At 43.6% G+C, this 23,404-nt stretch overlaps 1 protein-coding gene across 4 annotated transcripts in view; it reads left to right on the top strand.

The window, feature by feature from the left end:
- Positions 1-23,404, top strand: part of NFATC2 (nuclear factor of activated T cells 2) — a 202,036-nt gene that overhangs the window by 88,710 nt on the left and 89,922 nt on the right. For 3 of the 4 annotated variants that reach the window (XM_063958976.1, XM_063958973.1, XM_063958974.1), the window contains exons 4-7: positions 5,777-5,979; positions 16,156-16,212; positions 16,712-16,884; positions 19,592-19,732. In XM_063958976.1, coding sequence (XP_063815046.1) covers positions 5,777-5,979; positions 16,156-16,212; positions 16,712-16,884; positions 19,592-19,732 — 574 coding nt within the window. The remainder of the gene's footprint in view (positions 1-5,776; positions 5,980-16,155; positions 16,213-16,711; positions 16,885-19,591; positions 19,733-23,404) is intronic. The other variant, XM_063958975.1, reaches the window with a different exon arrangement.

Raw genomic sequence — 23,404 nt, 5'->3', positions numbered from 1 at the left:
GCATATGATTCTCTCACCATTGAAAGAATGGTGGAGGATTATATGAGTGACCGCATCCAAGTAGGCACGTCACACAGTCCATACTTATACTGGCAGGAAAAAGAGGCAATTTGGAGGCCATTGCACAAACTGGCTTTATTCTACCTAAGTTGCCCTCCCACAAGTGTGTACTCCGAAAGAGTGTTTAGTGCCGCCGCTCACCTTGTCAGCAATCGGCGTACGAGGTTACATCCAGAAAATGTGGAGAAGATGATGTTCATTAAAATGAATTATAATCAATTCCTCCGCGGAGACATTGACCAGCAGCAATTGCCTCCACAAAGTACACAGGGAGCTGAGATGGTGGATTCCAGTGGGGACGAATTGATAATCTGTGAGGAGGGGGATGTACACGGTGATATATCGGAGGGTGATGATGAGGTGGACATCTTGCCTCTGTAGAGCCAGTTTGTGCAAGGAGAGATTAATTGCTTCTTTTTTGGGGGGGGGGTCCAAACCAACCCGTCATATCAGTCACAGTCGTGTGGCAGACCCTGTCACTGAAATGATGGGTTGGTTAAAGTGTGCATGTCCTGTTTTGTTTATACAACATAAGGGTGGGTGGGAGGGCCCAAGGACAATTCCATCTTGCACCTCTTTTTTCTTTTATTTTTCTTTGCGTCATGTGCTGTTTGGGGAGGGTTTTTTGGAAGGGACATCCTGCGTGACACTGCAGTGCCACTCCTAAATGGGCCCGGTGTTTGTGTCGGCCACTAGGGTCGCTAATCTTACTCACACAGTCAGCTACCTCATTGCGCCTCTTTTTTTCTTTGCGTCATGTGCTGATTGGGGAGGGTTTTTTGGAAGGGACATCCTGCGTGACACTGCAGTGCCACTCCTAAATGGGCCCGGTGTTTGTGTCGGCCACTAGGGTCGCTAATCTTACTCACACAGTCAGCTACCTCATTGCGCCTCTTTTTTTCTTTGCGTCATGTGCTGATTGGGGAGGGTTTTTTGGAAGGGACATCCTGCGTGACACTGCAGTGCCACTCCTAAATGGGCCCGGTGTTTGTGTCGGCCACTAGGGTCGCTAATCTTACTCACACAGTCAGCTACCTCCTTGCGCCTCTTTTTTTCTTTGCGTCATGTGCTGATTGGGGAGGGTTTTTTGGAAGGGACATCCTGCGTGACACTGCAGTGCCACTCCTAAATGGGCCCGGTGTTTGTGTCGGCCACTAGGGTCGCTAATCTTACTCACACAGTCAGCTACCTCATTGCGCCTCTTTTTTTCTTTGCGTCATGTGCTGATTGGGGAGGGTTTTTTGGAAGGGACATCCTGCGTGACACTGCAGTGCCACTCCTAAATGGGCCCGGTGTTTGTGTCGGCCACTAGGGTCGCTAATCTTACTCACACAGTCAGCTACCTCATTGCGCCTCTTTTTTTCTTTGCGTCATGTGCTGATTGGGGAGGGTTTTTTGGAAGGGACATCCTGCGTGACACTGCAGTGCCACTCCTAAATGGGCCCGGTGTTTGTGTCGGCCACTAGGGTCGCTAATCTTACTCACACAGTCAGCTACCTCATTGCGCCTCTTTTTTTCTTTGCGTCATGTGCTGATTGGGGAAGGTTTTTTGGAAGGGACATCCTGCGTGACACTGCAGTGCCACTCCTAAATGGGCCCGGTGTTTGTGTCGGCCACTAGGGTCGCTAATCTTACTCACACAGTCAGCTACCTCATTGCGCCTCTTTTTTTCTTTGCGTCATGTGCTGATTGGGGAGGGTTTTTTGGAAGGGACATCCTGCGTGACACTGCAGTGCCACTCCTAAATGGGCCCGGTGTTTGTGTCGGCCACTAGGGTCGCTAATCTTACTCACACAGTCAGCTACCTCATTGCGCCTCTTTTTTTCTTTGCGTCATGTGCTGATTGGGGAGGGTTTTTTGGAAGGGACATCCTGCGTGACACTGCAGTGCCACTCCTAAATGGGCCCGGTGTTTGTGTCGGCCACTAGGGTCGCTAATCTTACTCACACAGTCAGCTACCTCATTGCGCCTCTTTTTTTCTTTGCGTCATGTGCTGATTGGGGAGGGTTTTTTGGAAGGGACATCCTGCGTGACACTGCAGTGCCACTCCTAAATGGGCCCGGTGTTTGTGTCGGCCACTAGGGTCGCTAATCTTACTCACACAGTCAGCTACCTCATTGCGCCTCTTTTTTTCTTTGCGTCATGTGCTGATTGGGGAGGGTTTTTTGGAAGGGACATCCTGCGTGACACTGCAGTGCCACTCCTAAATGGGCCCGGTGTTTGTGTCGGCCACTAGGGTCGCTTATCTTACTCACACAGTCAGCTACCTCATTGCGCCTCTTTTTTTCTTTGCGTCATGTGCTGATTGGGGAGGGTTTTTTGGAAGGGACATCCTGAGTGACACTGCAGTGCCACTCCTAGATGGGCCAGGTGTTTGTGTCGGCCACTAGTGTCGCTTAGCTTAGTCATCCAGCGACCTTGGTGCAAATTTTAGGACTAAAAATAATATTGTGAGGTGTGAGGTATTCAGAATAGACTGAAAATGAGTGGAAATTATGGTTTTTGAGGTTAATAATAATATGGGATCAAAATGACCCCCAAATTCTATGATTTAAGCTGTTTTTTAGTGTTTTTTTAAAAAAACACCCGAATCCAAAACACACCCGAATCCGACAAAAAAAATTCGGTGAGGTTTTGCCAAAACGCGGTCGAACCCAAAACACGGCCGCGGAACCGAACCCAAAACCAAAACACAAAACCCGAAAAATTTCAGGCGCTCATCTCTACTGATAACCCTGTCTCCAAGGACCAGGGTATCTCTAAAATGGTGGCTGCAGAGTGCCCATCTTAAGGAGGGCCGCAGGTTCGACATACTGGACTAGGTCCTAGTGACCATGGAGGCCAGCCTTTGAGGCTGGGGGCAGTAACACAGGGAAGAAAATTCCAAGGACTTTGGTCAAGTCAGGTGACTTCTCTACACAGGCAAGACCTCTGCTTCAAAACCAGCCGGTACTGATCCAATCAGACAACATCACGGCGGTCGCCCATGTAAACCAACAGGGCGACACTAGAAGCAGGATGGTGATGGCAAAAGCCACAAGGATTCTCCGATGGGCGGAAAATCATGTGTTAGCACTGTCAACAGTGTTCATTCCCGGAGTGGACAACTGGGAAGCTGATCTTCTCAGCAGACACGACCTCCACCCGGGAGAGTGGGGACTTCATCCAGAAGTCTTCCAAAGGATTGTACACCTTTGGGAAAGGCCACAGGTGGACATGATGGCGTCCCGCCTCAACAAAAAGCTATAAAAGATATTGCGCCAGGTCAAGGGACCCTCAGGCGATAGTTGTGGATGCTCTGGTAACACCGTGGGTGTACCAGTCGTTTTATGTGTTCCCTCCTCTGCCCCTCATACCAAAGGTATTGAGAATAATAATAAGAAGGCGAGGAGTAAGAACGATACTCGTGGTTCCGGATTGGCCAAGAAGAGCTTGGTACCCAGAACTTCAAAAAATTATATCAGAGGACCCATGGCCTCTGCCGCTCAGACAGGACCTGCGGCAGCAGGGGCCCTGTCTGTTCCAAAACTTACTGCGGCTGCGTTTGACGGCATGGCGGTTGAACGCCGGATCCTGAAGGAAAAGGGCATTCCGGAGGAAGTCATTCCTACGCTTATTAAAGCTAGGAAAGAGGTTACAGCAAATCATTATCACCGCATATGGCGGAAGTATGTTGCATGGTGTGAGGCCGAAAAGGCCCCAACAGAGGAATTTCAACTAGGTCGATTTCTGCATTTCCTGCAAGCAGGAGTGAATATGGGCCTAAAACTGGGCTCCATTAAGGTACAGATCTCGGCTCTGTCGATTTTCTTTCAAAAAGAACTAGCTTCAGTACCTGAAGTTCAGACTTTTGTAAAGGGAGTGCTGCATATTCAGCCCCCGTTTGTGCCCCCTGTGGCACCTTGGGATCTCAACGTGGTGTTGAGTTTCTTAAAATCACATTGGTTTGAACCACTAAAAACCGTGGATCTGAAATATCTCACGTGGAAGGTGGTCATTGGCGGCTTTGTCCTGTAAAAGCCCTTATCTGATTTTCCATATGGATAGGGCAGAATTGAGGACTCGTCCCCAGTTTCTCCCTAAGGTGGTGTCAGCGTTTCACCTGAACCAGCCTATTGTGGTGCCTGCGGCTACTAGGGACTTGGAGGGCTCCAAGTTGTTAGACGTGGTCAGGGCCCTGAAAATATATGTTTCCAGGACGGCTGGAGTCAGAAAATCTGACTCGCTGTTTATCCTATATGCACCCAACAAGCTGGGTGCTCCTGCTTCTACGCAGACTATTGCTCGTTGGATTTGTAGTACAATTCAGCTTGCACATTCTGTGGCAGGCCTGCCACAGCCAAAATCTGTCAATGCCCATTCCACAAGGAAGGTGGGCTCATCTTGGGCGGCTGCCCGAGGGGTCTCGGCTTTACAACTTTGCCGAGCTGCTACTTGGTCAGGGGCAAACACGTTTGCAAAATTCTATAAATTTGTTACCCTGGCTGAGGAGGACCTGGAGTTCTCTCATTCGGTGTTGCAGAGTCATCCGCACTCTCCCGCCCATTTGGGAGCTTTGGTATAATCCCCATGGTCCTTACGGAGTTCCCAGCATCCACTAGGACGTCAGAGAAAATAAGAATTTACTCACCGGTAATTCTATTTCTCGTAGTCCGTAGTGGATGCTGGGCGCCCGTCCCAAGTGCGGTGTATCTGCAATACTTGTACGTAGTTATTGTTAACTAAATCGGGTTATTGTTGAGCCATCTGTTGAGAGGCTCGGTTGTTTCATACTGTTAACTGGGTTTCATATCACGAGTTATACGGTGTGATTGGTGTGGCTGGTATGAGTCTTACCCGGGATTCAAAATCCTTCCTTATTGTGTACGCTCGTCCGGGCATGGTGTCCTAACTGAGGCTTGGAGGAGGGTCATGGTGGGAGGAGCCAGTGCACACCAGGTAGTCTAAGATCTTTCTAGAGTGCCCAGCCTCCTTCGGAGCCCGCTATTCCCCATGGTCCTTACGGAGTTCCCAGCATCCACTACGGACTACGAGAAATAGAATTACCGGTGAGTAAATTCTTATTTTTTATGCTTTATTTTTTTTTAGGAAGTTTATTTATACCTTAGTTTGCAGGCTTTGGGCCTCTTATCTTAAAGAAAATTCTCCGCCCTCCCTTCCCCATTGGCTGTTTTTATTGTTAGCTATTTGGAGAGAAAGTACGGTTTATGATCATCCCTAGTGCGGTTGGTGTGTGGTGTGCACTTACAGTTATAAAAATTGTGGTGAAAGTCTGTACCACTGTAGATCCACAGATGAAATAGTGTCAGTAGAAGGTTTGAGATGAGTACCCTAGTAAGTTTTGTTTGGCACTCACTGGGTGGATATCACCCACAATGCAACTGCTTCTGTTGGTTGAGTCTGCATTGTTCGGCTGTGCTGTTTAGAGGCCGTCTTTTCTTGCCACCATCCAAGTTCTTTATTTTTAAATAGCTAGCTGGCCTTTTTAATTCCAAATGCCTCTGTGTTGGATAGGTTCATAAGATAAAACAAACCAGAATTCTGTAGCTTTGAGGAAATAGATAAAATTAGACTTGGAAAATTATAATTTCTGTACTTCATCCAGCCATCCAGTCTGGTCCCATCCCTATTGCTGTTTTACCGTTGTCACTTATGCAGGGGGTTATTATTGGCCAAAAACTAACAGGCTTGTTTTGTTATTCTGTCCTATCTGCAGCTTCATGGCTACATGGAGAACAAGCCCTTGGGGCTTCAGATCTTTATTGGGACAGCAGATGAACGGATTCTCAAACCACATGCATTCTACCAGGTCCACCGCATTACAGGAAAAACTGTTACCACCACCAGCTATGAGAAGATCATCGGAAACACAAAAGTCCTTGAGATTCCATTGGAGCCCAAGAGCAATATGAGAGCAACGTAAGCACAAAGAAACTACTTTACTGATCATACAATTCACATTGAGTGACATAATTTCTTCCATGACGCATGTCAGAAGGCCACTTTTATGTCTTTGTACTAAAAAAAAAAATTTTTTTTATATATTTTTTTGTTTTAGATTTTCTTGTAGATCCTCTAGCTATTGGAGGTTTTGGTACTGCCATTACTGATAATATCAAATGTATACTCATGAGCAGTTTAACTGTCCGTCATCTAGTCTTAGCAGGGAGAGGACTTCAGGAATACATTGTATTACAGATTGAGTACCCCATATCCAAATATTCCGAAATACGGAATATTCCGAAATACGGAATTTTTTGAGTGAGAGTGAGATAGTGAAACCTTGGTTTTCTGATGGCTCAATATATAGAAACTTTGTTTAATACACAAGGTTATTAAAAATATTGTATTAAATGTCCTTCAGGCTGTGTGTATAAGGTGTATATGAAACATAAATGCATTCCGTGCTTAGACTTGGGTCCCATCGCCATGATATGTCATTATGGTATGCAATTATTCAAAAATACGGAAAAATCAGATATCCAAAATACTTCTGGTCCCAAACATTTTGGATAAGGGATGCTCAAACTGTATTAAATAATATCCACAGTATACACATCATGCTTCGCGGTGATCTGCAGGATGTGGGTGTATTTTACCACGGAAGCAAAAGCTGACCATAAATTCATGGTTATAGACAGCACAAATGGCAGCCTTCCAGTTAGATAATAATTAGCTGTCTTTAGTGTAGATTACCCCCCAAAAATAAAAAAATAAGCTGTTCTTGTTTTCTCTTGTGAGAATAGTACTTAAAAATTGTAAGGATAATTTAAGGCTACCTTGTTTCATTTTAACTTTAAAGTAGCATGGTTTTACCTTAAGTCACTTTCACTGTAGAACCCTTGTGGCACCATATAAATAAATAATAATAATAATAATAATAATAATGATGATACAAATGTTGCTTAGACCTATTTCTATTAACGCATGCGAGTTTCCAGTTTGGAATAGTTTTCTATGGTGGTAGGTAGTTTTCAAGACATACTGTATATTTTCTTATTGTTTATTGTAGTTATTATATCTCCATTTTTATCTCTTCTGTGGCGTTAAAGAGCAAAGAAAATAGCAGGACTCCCCAAAAATGTTTTATAGCTAAAAAAAAAAAAAACTGCTAAAAGACACCTAACCATTGATCATTTTTATTGCACTCTTAAGAGAAGTAATGGTTCTATACTGTAATTAATCCTGTGGGGCTGGTATCTATTGATGACATGTCATGTGACTACTTCCATTGCTTACAAATATGTTCAGAGGCCTCCCTAAACATGGATTATGAAGAGTATTGCTTCGATTATATATTTTCCTCTAAACATGCGCTTGGATAAACCATTATGATGATCCTTTTGCCTGCAAACGAAATGCCAGTCTACTAGTATCTGTGAGACTGTGCAATAAACCATATTTCACTCACATTCTAAACACCCAGGCAGTGATTTCAAAGCTCACTAAGGGACATATTCATCATGACAAAATGTGCAATGAGAATTTTTAGTTTTCAATTCTCATTGAATTGAATTCTCTCACAATTTTTTCAGTATTGAATATGCCCCAATGAGTAAATTATCATTTCTGAAAAACTGTGCTTTTCGAGAAGACAGTTTTTCAAAAAGTGATCATTTTCCCCTCTGCACCTGAACAAGGTAGTGAATATTATATATATATATATATATATATATATCAGTGGCGTGCGGTGAGGTCAGAGGCTGGTGAGGCACTACAGCCATAATGTCCTCCGAATCCTGCCGATGACCCCTACCGCCGCAGAGCCAATGCCCACTACTGCCCCTGTGCCGATGCCTGCTGCCACCGCCAATGACTTACAAACTCGCCCACCATCAACTGACCCAGCCCTCCGTCACTAATTTGCATCTCAGTCCGATGCCACCAATGCCCGGTACCTGCCTGCTCATCATACTTGTGATATATTGTACATTTTTATAGAAAATAAATAAATAAATTAGTGTTTGGGACTGGGAGGAGGACATGAATGCAATTTTGTTGTCCAGGGCTTCCATTAGTCAAATTACGTCGCATAGTAGCGCCACTTACACAAATTACGCCAGGCAGAGCTCCCTTTTACACATTACAGCAGGTAGAGCCCGTGGCGGAACTAGCGAGCAGTGGGCCCATGTGCGACAAAATGCTTTGGACCCCCTTCCCCATTCCATCCAAGTTTATGTAAAACAGGAGCAGTGCGCGCTGCAGGCATGCGCAAAATATATAGGGGAGTGGCTTCGTGGGGAAGGGGTGTGGCCACAAAATTATACCAATTCATATAACGGTGCATAGTAGTCTCTATTATTCAAATTACGCCGCACAGTAGCACCACTACACCAGGTAGAGCCCCTTTTACACATTACGGCAGACAACGTCCACCTTTTTACACATTACGGCAGACAGCGTCCCCTTTTTACACATTACGGCAGACAGTCCCCCTTTTTACACATTACGGCAGACAACGTCCACCTTTTTACACATTACGGCAGACAACGTCCCCTTATTACACATTACAGCAGACAGTGTCCCCTTTTTACACATTACAGCAGACAGCATCCCCTTTTTACACATTACAGCAGACAACGTCCCCCTTGTTACACATAACGGCAGACAGCGTGCCTTTTTACACATTACGGCAGACAGCGTCTGCCTTTTTAGACATTACGGCAGACAGCGTCCCCTTTTTAGACATTACGGCAGACTGCGTCCCCTTTTTTGACATTACGACAGACTGCGTCCCCTTTTTAGACATTACGGCAGACTGCGTCCCCTTTGTACACATTACGACAGACAGTGTCCCCTTTTTTACACATTACAGCACACAGCCCCCCTTTTTTGTACACATTACGACAGGTAGAGCACTTTACACACACCCCTCCCCCCACTCTACCCTTAAGCTGTGGTGTAGTGTAGGTGCAGTGCAGTGTAGTGTAGGGGTAGATGAGAAGCACCAGCGGGGAGGGAGGGGGAGAGATGATCAGCACTGGCGCGGGGGGGAGGGGGGTAGATGAGAAGCACCAGCGGGGAGGGGGGGGAGAGATGATCAGCACTGGTGCGGGGGGGGGGAGAGGGGGGTAGATGAGAAGCACCAGCGGGGAGGGAGGGAGGAGAGATGATCAGCACTGGCGGGGGGGGGGAGGGGGGGCGGTAGATGACAGGCACCAGCGTTGGTTGGGGGACCCGGGGGAGAGATGAGCGGCAGCTGCTGCACTGATGGTGAGTGGGGGAGGAGGGGGGGGAAGATGAGCAGCACTAGCGGGGAGGGAGGGGGGAGAGATGATCAGCACTGGCGCGGGGGGGGGGGAGGGGGGTAGATGAGAAGCACCAGCGATGGTTGGGGGGGCAGCACTGACGGTGAGCGGCCCGGGGGAGATGATCAGCACCAGGGGTAGGGGCGGTGTTGAGCGGCGCCGGCGGTGTGTGGGGGATTAGCGGCGCAGAGCTCTAAGCCGCCTAGTCAAGAGGAGAGGTCGTCAGCACCAGGTGACGGGGGTCGGGGGTGATGAGCGGCGGCGGCGGCGGTGTGCGGGTGATGCGGGTCTGGCCAGACGAACGGAAGCTGCAGGGACTCAGGTCAGGAGTAGCCCTGCCCATGATCTCATAGTGCCCAATCATATCTGCAGCAGTGACAGGGGCGTGCTTTCATATGGGCAGAAAGCACGCCCCTGTCACTGAGGCACTCACACTGGTGCCGCTTATCCTGGTTTTTGTAATGGGCTTTTACAGCCCTGTCCTTGGCCCCGCCCCCTGCCCGCCCCCCGCGTCCGACCCTTTACCATTATACACAGGAGGCACCGCTCTCGGTGCCTCTAAAAAAAATTTAACCAGTTTTAAAGTGTAGAAATGATTAAAATAATATAAAGCATATACTTAGGACACAGAATATGTGTCATAAGTATATTCTTTATATTATTGTAATCATTAATGATAGGGGAGAATGACAGGGGAGGCACTGCCTCCCCTGCCTCCCCTGACTGCACGTCCCTGATATATATATATATATATATATATACACACAAATCTCCGGGTGCGGCACTCCTGGACTTTTGCAAAAATCACGGCTCGGATAGGCAGGTATGTTAACGTTTCAGTGCCGCTTTATTAAGGCACTTTCATCAGACAACACATAGTACAAAATAACTCACCTAAATAAGTGTACCCTCCACATGGACGCCAATCGCCGGGAGCTGGAAGCCAAGACCTCCCACCTGGCCGGCCACTCGTCATCAATGACGTAATTCCAACTCACGCCTCACCTGGGCGGGCTGGAATTTTTCTAGAACACCCACATTAACTCCTATACAAACATCAAAAGTGCAAGTGCATAATGAACAAACATTTAAAATTACGAATAACACAAACCTAGAGCGCACAGAAATCCAACAATCTTATACTACATTATGGATCAGAGTATTAGCTATTATAGATCGATCTCAATCACAATCTTATATTAACTTCATACTCTAGACATCAAAAGCCTATGGAGGTAATCTACTATAATGAACCACTAATAGTTTTGTTATGCCTGAATAACGTGCCAACCTATCGGCACTACTCATTTACACTAAAGGAACCAATTTAACCCCAGGTGTTCGTTAAGTCCCTTAGGGCTAAGTGTGTCGAGTCTGAAGATCCATTCAGACTCGCGTTGCATTAATTTGAGTTATCTATTCCCACCTCTAATTAGAGGTGGTATATGATCAATCATTCTGTATCGTAGCGTACTTAATGGATGTTTTGCTCTACTAAAGTGTCGAGCTACTGGCTGCTCGCTATCTCCTTTGAGAATAGATGCCTTTATGGCCCTACGATGTGCTGGCATACGTTCTTTAAATGCTCGTTCCGTCTTGCCCACATAGGACTTGCCACAGGGGCAAATTATTTGATGTACTGTGAATTTTGTATTGCACGTGAGTGTGGTTCTGATTTTATATTTGTAACCCGTTCCCGGATGATAAAACGTATCACCCGCAATTAGGAACTTGCATGTGGTACATGCACATCTTATACATCCCATGTTCCTACTCAGTACACTACTACTCTTAGTGACATAATTCGATCTTACATCAGTTTTAACCAATATGTCACGCAAATTGCGGCTCCTAGTATAGCAGCTCATGAGTTTAGTATTGTTAAATTTTAACTCTTCATCTGTCTGGACCATGGGCCACCATTTCTTCGAGATCTTACTGATATTATTACTATGCTGGTTATACTCCTGCACCCAAGGGATCATAGTTGTGCTTGTGCTTGGTTTATTTTGTTTTAATATTGTATCTCTATCCAGTTGGAGTACTTTCTCCTTAGCAGTGACGTGCGGTGGGGTGAGGCAGGTGAGACAGAGCCTTTCCTGCCATACTTACGATTAAACCAGAGTTTTGACTGAATAAAATATATGAAAAATACTGATAATTTGTTTGAATTATCTTCTTTGCATTATTCTAATAATTTTTATAGCCCAAACTCTGGAGTAAAAAGTCTATGGCAGGTGAGGCAGTGCCTCACCTGTGTATCCTTTCCACACATCTCTAATCAAAACTCACCAGATTTCCAGGAGTTTATATTGCTGCACCTGTGTATAATGCCCAGATATACCCTTTGGCTCATATATTGCATGTAAATCTGGCTCTGGGGTTAGCCAGTGCCTCCTGAGCCATTTAGCTCACCGCACGTCCCTGCTCCTTAACCTGTAATAAATCATCTAAACGATACCCTCTCGCATGAAATTTATTAATCATGACATTCATCTGTTCGTCTGCCAACTTAGGATCAGACGTAATTCTCTTTACACGAAGTAATTGAGAAAAAGGAAGGCCCCGTTTAAGGGGTCTTGGATGGAAACTTTTACAGTGGAGCAGATTATTCCGAACTGTTATTTTAGTATAAAGGGATGTAGTGATTTTACCTTCATGTTTCTTTATGAGAACATCCAAAAAGTGTACTTCTGTCTTACTAATAGTATATGTGAATTTAATAGGGCATTCTTGACTATTATGCCCTTCCATCACAGATATGAATGACTCTTGGCTACCTCTCCAAAATAACAATAAATCATCTATGAATCTGGTATAAAAAGCCACATTCTTAGCAATCTCAGGATTGGAAAAGAAGATGTCAGTTTCTACCTGGAACATATAGATATTAGCGTACGATGGGGCCATGCTGGACCCCATCGCCCAACCTATACGCTGCAGGTAGTACTTACCGTCAAACATAAAATAATTTTTAGTAAGTACAAGCCACAATAAATCAAGCAAAAAATCAAGGTCTGGACCAGTATACAATGGGTTATCACTAAGGAAACGTCTAACTGACGCAAGTCCCTCATCGTGTGGGATAACCGTATACAGGCTTGCCACATCAACACTGCAAAGCCAGATCTCATCATCCACATCTGTAAGAGCATTTAATTTTCTCAGCAGTGAAGAAGTATCCATAGTATCCATGTGCTTGAATACTAGGCTGTAAAACGGTGTCAATATATACTGAAATAGGTTGAAATAAGGATTCTACTGTCGCAATTATAGGGCGTCCAGGGGGGTCTATCATAGATTTATGAATCTTGGGGGTAGTGTACATAATTGGTACTTTAGGATATTCAGGCATTAAAGCACCACTGAGCTTGGGTGTAATAATTTTATTATCGGCTGCACGTGTCAGTAAATTCTTCAATTCAATCTTAAATGGAATAGTGGGATCTCTGTCCAATATTCTGTATGTGTCCTTATCCATAAGTTGTCTATTTATCTCCAGGATGTATTTGTCAATATCCTGTATGACAAGGGCACCTCCCTTGTCTGCTGGCCTGAAAATCAAATTCTCATTTTTTGACAGTCCCATTAATGCCTGATATTCATCCCTTTGTAAATTATGTCGGACAGGAATTGGATGCGCTATGTGGTTATCAACCTCATTACCCATCATTCTCATAAACGTCTTGATTGTAGAATTAGACGACTGGGGATCAAATGTCGCTTTAGGTAATAATTTGCGTAATGCTTGTGGAATTTCATCAACACTGGTTTGCTCCGGATTGAGTTTATAAAAATATTCTTTTAATTTAAGTTGCCGGCACAGGCGGTGTTGCTCCACCTGCCATTGGAATGGTTTAAAGGTATTGGTTGGCACAAATGACAATCCATATGACAACACTCTATTTTCCACTGGTGAGAGTTCATAAGAGGAAAGGTTTACTACTAAGTTCTCTGATGGCGGGGTGGTTTTGTGCCTACTGTTTTGTCGGCACCATTGCCCACCGCGCCTGTTATGTTTTCGTGCCCTTGTCCTCCTCCCATATATCTCGCTCTCGTCGTAACACCTAAAGGGCCAAAATTGCGTTTGGATCTCTGCCGTGGTTGTTTTCTCTCTGTATCCGTGCTAGATTAATTAAAGTCTGTGGATGAGCCTCCTGCATACTCTCTCCCTCTGCCCCTCTGAAAGAAAGGCTTTCTGTATGCATTTCTTGGGCCACAGGTCCATTGATATACCGTATTGTGCTCATAGTCAGCATCAACCTTCATCCGTTTTTCTTTTTTGAACTTAATAAGATCACGTTTGAACGTTTGCATCTGAGCTGTTAGCTTTTCATACCAGTTAACTGTTGTATCATTGAGTAGAGCTGCCTTATGGATAGCCTCATGAGCCGTGATTTTATCCTTCACCAGATTCATCTCCTTAGTGGATTGCTCTATTATAAGTCGTATTAAGTCCATAGAGCATTTATTCGCTATGCAACCCATCGTTTGCAGAACATCGGGTCATGCTGCCAATCGTGAATCATGAAGTTAATATAAGATTGTGATTGAGATCGATCTATAATAGCTAATACTCTGATCCATAATGTAGTATAAGATTGTTGGATTTTTGTGCACTCTAGGTTTGTGTTATTCGTAATTTTAAATGTTTGTTCATTATGCACTTGCACTTTTGATGTTTGTATAGGAGTTAATGTGGGTGTTCTAGTGAAATTCCAGCCCGCCCTTGGTGAGGCGTGAGTTGGAATGACGTCATTGATGACGAGTGGCCGGCCAGGTGGGAGGTCTTGGCTTCCGGCGATTGGCGTCCATGTGGAGGGTACACTTATTTAGGTGAGTTATTTTGTACTATGTGTTGTCTGATGAAAGTGCCTTAATAAAGCGGCACTGAAACGTTAACATACCTGCCTATCCGAGCCGTGATTTTTGCAAAAGTCCAGGACTGCCGCACCCGGAGATTTGTGTAGATACATGCTACGTGAGGGCACCCGGACAGGTACTTTAATTAGAAGGAGAGCCGGACCATACGGATATATATATATATATATAATTTGAAGGTTTATTTACTCACAAAGTGGAAGCCATTACGGCAGTAAATGTTTCGGTCACGGACAGTGAACTTCCTCAAGACACAATCCCACAGGGAGGCAGGTGTACCTACCCAAGCACACAGATCCTCCTTATATACCCCTGACAATCAGTGATCTTATAGCCACACCCATTTCTGCCCAGCACAACCAGAAGTGGAGTAACATAGTTTGCCATAATATAACGATTCTCGTGATAATCCATATAGATATTAGCATATGCAGGTGCCAGGTTTGAGCCCATGGCTGTACCTGACACGTGCATAAAGTACTCATCTTGGTACAAAAAATGGTTTAATACCAACACCATATCAAGTAGAGCTATAACAAATTCAATGGGTGGACCAGTATAAGGACCCTTGATCAAAGACTGTATAGAATCACAGATTCTATACCGCCTTGGTGTGGAATCACTGTATAGAGTGAACTTACGTCCATTGTTGCCAAAAGATACTCGTTAGGTAAGTCTGTGGAATGCACATGGCTGGACTTCCGGTTGCGGTAGAACACAGACCGGAAGTTCAGGTGCCGTGATCGCTGGATAGCGGTCAAATAGAATGATATAATGCTTTACTGTGGGTTGATGCTATAGCGGCGCTGCTGCTGGCTATGCTGATATGCTTTTTAGAAGTATTACAGTAGTGCTTTGTTTACTATGATATATGTTACTCCACTTCCGGTCATAATGGGCGTGGCTATAAGATCACTGATTGTCAGGGGTGTTTAAGGAGGATCTGTGTGCTTGAGTAGGTACACCTGCCTCTCTGTGGGATTGTGTCTCGAGGAAGGTCACTGTCCGTGACCGAAACGTTGACCCCCATAATGGCTTCCACTTTGTGAGTAAATAAAGCTTCACTGATTTTGCTGCAAAGTCCCTGGTGAGTGCCTTTTTTGGTGAAATTACAATTATGGATTCTATTGGAATGCATTGAAGCTGCTCCCCAGGCAGGTGGATTAATAGCTCAGAGAGTGCCAACCTACCAATTGTGTGTATGTGTATATATATATATATATATATATATATATAAAATATTCACTATACAGCCGCAGCCCCCGTCCGTCCCGCTGCCGCCAGCTCCTGCATTCTAGGGGTGGCCAGGTGCGGGGAACATGCTGCAGCCGCGGCCTCCGCTCCCTACGCATTACATTCACAAAGGATCCCTACCCCTGCTGCACAAGCTACTGTGTAAATGGTAGCTTGTGCTGAGATTCGGAAGCTGTTCGCCATCTCAGGATGGTGAACAGTTTCACTATCAAACTCCGGAAAAAAATGCTTTTCCGGAGTTTGATAAATGTCACAATTTCTATATCTACTGGAGAGTGTAGAAATAGTGATATTTAAGTGATAATGAACATACCCCTAAGACAGCTCCAATCTTTGTGAAGGAAACTAACCACATGTATCATATTGTTCTCCTGATTACAGCGTAATCGTGACACAGTAGAATAAAGCTTTGGTGTATTGTACTTCTAATGTAGCACCTTGTAAGTTCACACTGTCTTTGCAAATGTTTCACCGTTTTATATTTGTAATAGGATAAATATGTGGGAGTTAGGACACATAGATGGTCCAAAGTGCTGCCCTTTCTAAATGCAATATACAGGTCTAATAAATGTCTTTCTGCACTCTCACATCCCAACCCTGAGGTTGGTGAAGCAACTGGGGGAGTGGGGTACATTATGAAAGGACTGTCTCCAAACTATTGGTTTGGTAAAGATGTAATCTGTGTGTCTCAAATTGTGTATTGACTGTACAGAGATGCAAGGGACAGCGCGGAATCCATTCTAACTCCTGGAAAGATCAGGAAGTATAGGTGTGCATTTTATTTTTACATATCTACTGTATGCCACAATAGGGGACCCTGATGAAAAGGTGTAATGTTGTTTTGCCCATACTAACCAAGGAATCAGATGTTTGAGTTCCTCTTGTGCCTTTTTCCCCTAGCTGTGCTAACAATGTCACTGTGATTTATGTGAACAACTAAATTTTTTCATAAATGATCAATGACTGAAGTGTCCTTTTTTAATTAGTGTGCACACAGTTATTGGGGGCATTATGGTGGAAATCCAGTCAATAGCATGTCCGGAACCTACAGTTCCTTGGTTTAGGGTTTAAAAACCTGTATCCTCTAGTTCTGTGAGTAAATACATGCTATCCACCAGTAAGAAATGGTCATATAATTTAATGTGTTAAGGGAAAAATACGAGTTCTTTAAACTTGAATTGTGGCCTCTTTGGCCATCAGAACTGTAGAGTGTAACCTGATGTTTACTTCCAGTAGCTTAAAATGAAATATATTTTCTATTCTTCCAGTATCGATTGTGCTGGTATTCTGAAGTTAAAAAATGCAGACATCGAGCTGAGAAAAGGAGAGACCGACATTGGGAGAAAGAACACCAGAGTGCGCCTTGTCTTCCGAGTGCACATCCCGGAGGCCAGTGGGAGAATTGTCTCTCTACAGGTTGCATCTAGTCCCATAGAATGCTGTAAGCATGCTTTATTTCCCCGACTATTTTGTCTTGTGGTCTGTCTGTCATTACATTGCTAAAGGGGTTCCCAACCCCAGATAGCTTTATTTTCCTTTCTTGTGCATGTACTACTTGAACCATTTTTGTGCCTTTTTTTTTTTCTTTTTAACCATTCCTTTATATCATCAGCCAAAGTGGTTTATATTTCCTGATCTGGAATACGGATCACAGCTGCTTTCTAAGTACATCTGTATCTATACAGAGAGCAGACAATATAAAGACATAACAGAAAATTAAGGAAGTTTGGAAACCTGTTTATTCTTATGGTTGTCAGATGCAATAAATAAGAATGATTGTGTCTGGTCTCCATGGCAATCACTCATCCTGTTCTAGACAGTACAGTCATGTTAGTAAGTAACTAACATCAAGCCATTTCCTCCTGGATTGGTTGGGTAAAGAAATCCTTTCTTGAGTTTATTGACTTTAAACTGTTGTTTTATCAACAGTTTTTTTCTTTCTTTTAGTTGGCAGTAGTATCAGTTTAGGTACAAAGAAATATTAGTTTAGGTACAAACTTTAGACGTTTTTATATTTTTTATTATGCAACACATTGCAGCCCCCCAGTAAAACTCGTGATTAGTAATGACAAGGTTTACTGAATAAAGCTGTCATGATGCCAACACAGCCTTCTGCGTGTGGATTGTTGCCATTGAATCATGCACACTCTGACAACTTTTCCTTGGTCTGATCACCCACAAGCGACTTCCTGAGTAGTTTCTCTTGTTTGTTAAGAAGAAGAGATAAACATCAGCATTACAGGATAAATGAGGCTGGGCTGCGGTATCTGCAATCTAGACATTAAATACTGTATATTGAAAACTGCTCTATAGACTTCAAGTTTACATTGAAATACAGATAGTTATATGTTTTTAATGATTTTATATTTTAATAATCAATACTTAATGGATAAAATGAGCCGTCTCCAATTGTTTAGAATTTGTAAAGTAATGCACATTATTATAAGATTATTATAACTTAATCTTTTTAAGTTTCTTTGAATAGGAACTAGCGCTTAAACACACATAGAGGTCTGGATATGCCCCCAAAATGACTGAGGTGCTCAGGCAGGTGTAGTGTGCCATCAGTTTATTTTCATTTTGAATCTTATTTGCATTGCAGATGCAGCAAAACACCAATCACAGTGTACTATAGCCCCTGGGTTGCTAAATGAACTGGACAGGAATCAGTTGTAAACACGTACAAAGTCACAGATGAAGCACAGTGGAACTTGGCATGAGGAAAAGCCGCTGCTGCTGCATCATAACATTTTGTATACAGATTCAGACTCAGTCGCACACAGATGTACAAGTGTCACACATCAAACTGATCAATGTAATATAGCAATGTAGTTTTGTTGCTCCCAGTTGTTTTAACTGCATGAAAAAGATACTCGGTTTGAGAGAGAGAGAGACGCTCAGCATGGACATGTTGTCCAGGACCTGGCGTGCCGAGACGTGGCTATATGCCACGATTTGAGCAAAGGTGTATGAGAACACATATGTATTTCTATATGAGCGTGGAGTGGGAGAAGGGCAATTGGATACATTCCCTAGGTCCGTGTCCTCCCATAAAGTCATGTACTAATTATAATTATGGGCCTGATTATGAGTTGCACACAAATCATGTGTCATCAACCAATATGGACACATTATTCCTAGGTGTTGTCCGATCAGATGGAAATGGACATGGCTGATACCTTTGGTACATCACTAATAACTTTAGCCTTGCCTCAATATCTTCTGTTCTTCAAATCAGGCATGTTTTTATACGTTCCCAATAATGACACTATAATACAAATATATATTCCAACACATCTACATATCTTATAGGTCTCTCATTTTCACATTGTTTACAACATGTTCTATACATACGTACAGTCAGATATATACTTTATTTAGTTCACTTTTTCGACCAAGTCGATGTTAAAAATGACATGAATAGCAATTGTAGGTAGACGCAGAACCACATATGTTGTAGAGCTTGAATCTTGCTACAGTCTCGGGTATCTGCTTGTTGGACTGTTCTGCGTGCTTTGATTTTCCTGTGATGTACAGTACACTTTCTGGCACCTGCCTACAGTAACTGCAGTATTCCTGTTGTGAGTGTGAGAAGCAGCTGTAGAGAGTTGTATACATATCATAGGAGTCGAGATCACAGCCTGGCAGCTTTCATCAGGATAGTTTGTCTGGGAAAGCCTTGGTTCCTTCCCAGAGAAATGGGCTCTGTACTGGCAAGCTCCTGACTTTTAATACCTCAGTTCTCGTATTTTTGCTCATCTGCTCCAAAAGTCTCACATTAATGAAATCCAAGCACACACTTTTGGGGTCTATTGAAATATGTGAACATTTGGGGTTTTTCTTCTGTGTGGTTTTTGGCTAGATACCCCAGAGTCTCGCAGACCATTGGCTGGCACAGATACCTTGCTTTCTGGTCTGTGTGTTTTGCAAACATAGCAGCTTTGTACAGCTTGAGACACTCAGTGATTCATACCACATCTATTGTAGATTAGATGTGCCCAGCAGATGTTTTCTATTTCTGATAGTCACAACCAGCAGTGGTATCTAAAGATAGGGTTCACAACTAGTTAGAGTGAGTAAATATTTTTCATAATAATGTTAATATAGGTTCAGACATCAATTATTATTATTTTTTTGTGTATTTCCAGCTCAAAGGTCTGCTCATGAGCTCCCTCTGGTGGAGAGGCAGGACATTGACAGCTGTCTTGTATACGGTGGACAGCAAATGATTCTGACAGGGCAGAACTTCACAGCAGAGTCCAAAGTTGTTTTCACAGAGAAGACGTCTGGTAAGGAATTGCGAACTTTAAATTGTCTCTAACAATTGTACTCATTCATGGCCATGTTCACTTATGTGCTACTAGCAGAGAATGGGTTCTAGCAGTCTAGTAATAATGGAGGTTAGTACAAGTAGCATCAATTATCCCCTTATGCTAAAATAGAGAAGTAGCCATTATAAATAGACATATTTTCATCTTTATGTAGGCACCGATTTCATTAGAAATAAACTTTTTATTTAATCTCATTCTCTACTTTAGTTAGTTATTTAATTTCAGTTTATTTAAATTTTAGTATGTGGGTTTATATGCATTTTTATTTTTTCTAACTATTAGAAGAGCCTTCTTCTATTAATGTTTAATTCAAAATGTCATGTATTCACAAGTCATTGTTATTCGACTCTTTACACATGATTAAATATGTTCTAGCATTGGCGAATTCCAAAAGCAGTGGAGACAAGTGTTCAATACTTGGCAAGGAGCGGGACAATAATCAGAGCCAAGACACTATTCTGATGTTATGCAACTAAACTAGTGTATATTTGTGTATATGTGTAACACCCTGGGGTGGCAGGTGTTTCTAAGTGGTTGGAAGAGGTTTTACAGGTGGCTATTTGACAGACCCTTTACCTAAGATGTTTTCCCCTGTACCTTGCTCATTGCATCTTGCTTAGAGGTGTAGGATAGATTGATATGCAACAGTAATGTACTGACAGCAATTCCAACAGGATGTTTCTGCCTGAAAGAATGTCTTAATCTTCACCAGCAAGTTTACGTTGAAGCTCTTAGATTCGAGAGTGTCACAGTGTTGCAATGGGGCTGTGGGTTAACTGTTCTTATTGCACAAGGGAAGAGATCCTACAATGTCACAGTATTGCAATGGGGGTAAGGACACTTGTAAAGCAATATTAATCCTGGGTTTTATTTAGCAGAAATGGAACTTTCAAAATAGGATGTAAAAAGCGAAGGTATCTCAGAATCACTAGCAATGCAACTTTCTTTGTAGTAATTATTCCTGGAACAAATAACTCAGTCTTTACTCTTTAATGCAAATCAATGTCTCTCTCAAGTTCCACTCACAAGCAATGTCCTTGTAACTGTGTTCAAGCATGGGCTATTCTGTGAGATGTTCTATTAAGGGCCTGGTAGCACCCCTTCTCATCATGCGGTTGTGAACAGTATATGTGTGACAAATGGACAATTGGGTCTAGCACTCATCTGTTTGCTGACCGCAACACAGTCTTTGTTTACTCACTCTGAACCTTACAGGTTGTACCGCTCTCTTTCTGGACCTGCCTCAGTGGTTTTCAGCTTCTCAAGATGGCCGTGGCGTCCGCGCCTCGGCATAGGCCTGGCAGTGTCCGCTCCCTGGCTGCGACATCTCACGCCCGCTCTCCCGGTTCTCTGCACTCATGGAATGGAAACACCCAGCTACTCTAGATCTGCAGGGCTGCTCTCCACCACCCTGGATGACCACCCGGCTTGCTCCGTTCAGCGTCTCCCACTCCGCTCCTTACAACATGTCCAACTCCTTCAATGGATTCTCTCCAACTCCTCCCTCTTCTTCCCACAAGACTCTGCTTGCTCTCTCTCACTCTGTCCAATCGACTCTAGCCACCTCACCAGGACAGGAAACGTGACTGGACTCCCGTCTGTCCCTTAACCCCTGCTGTACCAGCAAAACACTCTCCAAGTTACAAACACTGTGATTGCCATGTTTAAAATATCTATGCTCTTCATTTACAGATGACTAAGGGAGGTTTTTATTCTTTCTTTTTCTACATTTAAATGATGAGTGCCTGTATAATGTATATAATACAAAGCAGGAAGTCACTGCCAGTCACAGTGAAGCCAGTGCACTCTCACAGACTGCATCTGGTTTCACAGTCAGTGAGCAGGGTGGCGGAATTTACCGGCAGTCCTGCAGCCCATAGGTAAAAACCGCCACTGGCAGGGTGGCATGTGTGGGTCATGTGGGAAGGTGTCTATCATATGGGAGGGCATTAGATCGGCAATTGCGGAGGTCTGTATCATGCTTCCTGACCTGAGTTGCATTTCAGGGCCATGGGCAGAGGTTTCTGGCATGTTTAATGGTCTGTTGCAGAAGTGTGTCAACACATACACAGCATGTCCATGCATACCGTGGTTGAGTAAGGTCACCCGGTTCCAGTCACATATATATATATATATACATATATATATCGTGTGGTCGGGTGGCACTCAAGGGGACTTCTTTTTGAAAATAAACACAGAGACAATGCTCCTCAGATGCGGTAACGTTTCAGTTGTATTACAACTTTCGTCAGACCCAAACAAACATAAGTAAAATACAGACATTTATACCTTACCCACCACCTCATGCAGCGTCTTCTCCGGTCAATATATATATTGACCTGCTGAAAGTTCCAGCTAATAAAGGGCACTGAAACCATATGCCAATATTATTTATTGCAGACACTAGGAGTGCCGCACTTATTGCCGCTGTGTATCCATTCCACTGTACGGGCACCCGGTGTTTATAATGTGTGTGTATATTTATAGAGAGAGAATGAGAGAGAGTAATATGATGCCAGATGTGCGATCTATTGCACCCGATCTCACACTTACATTGCATCAATCTCCACAATACAGAAGGGCAGCTTTTGCTCTGATGTCATTGGGGGATATCCCAAGAAAACATTGCAAAACAGGAAAAAATCTAAGAGCTCTGATTGAGAAACAGCTGCTGCAAGCCAGTTGCTATAGCTATAAGAAACGCAGAGAGACGGGGTGGAATCCAGTGCTTTGGAAGGTTCCTTCATGACACAGTCCTTAAGGAATCTTACAGATGGTAAATCCTCATTAACGCAAGAATCCACCATTTACTCTGGCTTTCTGGCACTGTCCTGTGTACTGGGTGCACATAAACACCAGCCCGTACTTAATTGTTCTGCTCTGAAACAGAATTTCTTCAAAGCATCATTTTTTAACTCTTTTGGAACAAACTACAGAGAGAAATGGCCATCACCTGCTGAAAGCCACGGATGTTATAAGAATCTGGCATGGAGCAAGAAATTCCCTATTCTCCCTCTGAGTCAGAACCTCCATGTGACTCATTTCGTTGCTGGTTCCCAGTATTCTGAAGCAGAGTATGAATGTATTTGTTTACATAATGTGTGTGTATTATTATGAAGCATCCCAGCTGCTAGGTGAATACTTTACTGTATTGTGTTTGGTGTTATTATTACAGTGTAAGCAGAGGGGGAGGGCATACTTTTAGCGCCTTTTTATTTTGCAAGCAGGACCCAGTCATGCGCATAGTGCAGCAAATTGTGAGCTGTGTAGCATTATGTAAGGAGTGATGTACACAATTTGCCAGCCTACTCGATGTAGGCATGCGGCACTTCTGATTCAGAACCATGAAGTTACCTTATGGGCAGAGGGATGAAAAGCCAATTTTCCCCACCTTGCAAAACAGGACTAGGTCTTGCTGGGAGCTCTGTTTCTTGGACCATTATTGGAAGGCATGGAAAAAAACAAAAACCCTTCATTTTGGAAGGAGAGACAGAGATGGGCAGCACGGATGGTGTAATGGTTAGCATTACTTCCTCACAGCACTGAGGTCATGGGTTCGATTCCCACCATGTCCACCATATATTCTCCACATGTTTGTGTAAGTTTCCTCTGGGTACAATTGTTTCCTCC

The sequence above is a fragment of the Pseudophryne corroboree genome, chromosome 3 (genome assembly GCF_028390025.1).
Source record: "Pseudophryne corroboree isolate aPseCor3 chromosome 3, aPseCor3.hap2, whole genome shotgun sequence".
Lineage (NCBI taxonomy): Eukaryota > Metazoa > Chordata > Amphibia > Anura > Myobatrachidae > Pseudophryne > Pseudophryne corroboree.
The sequence above is the reverse complement of the archived record's forward strand: the minus strand, read 5'-3'. Positions and strand labels throughout refer to the sequence as shown.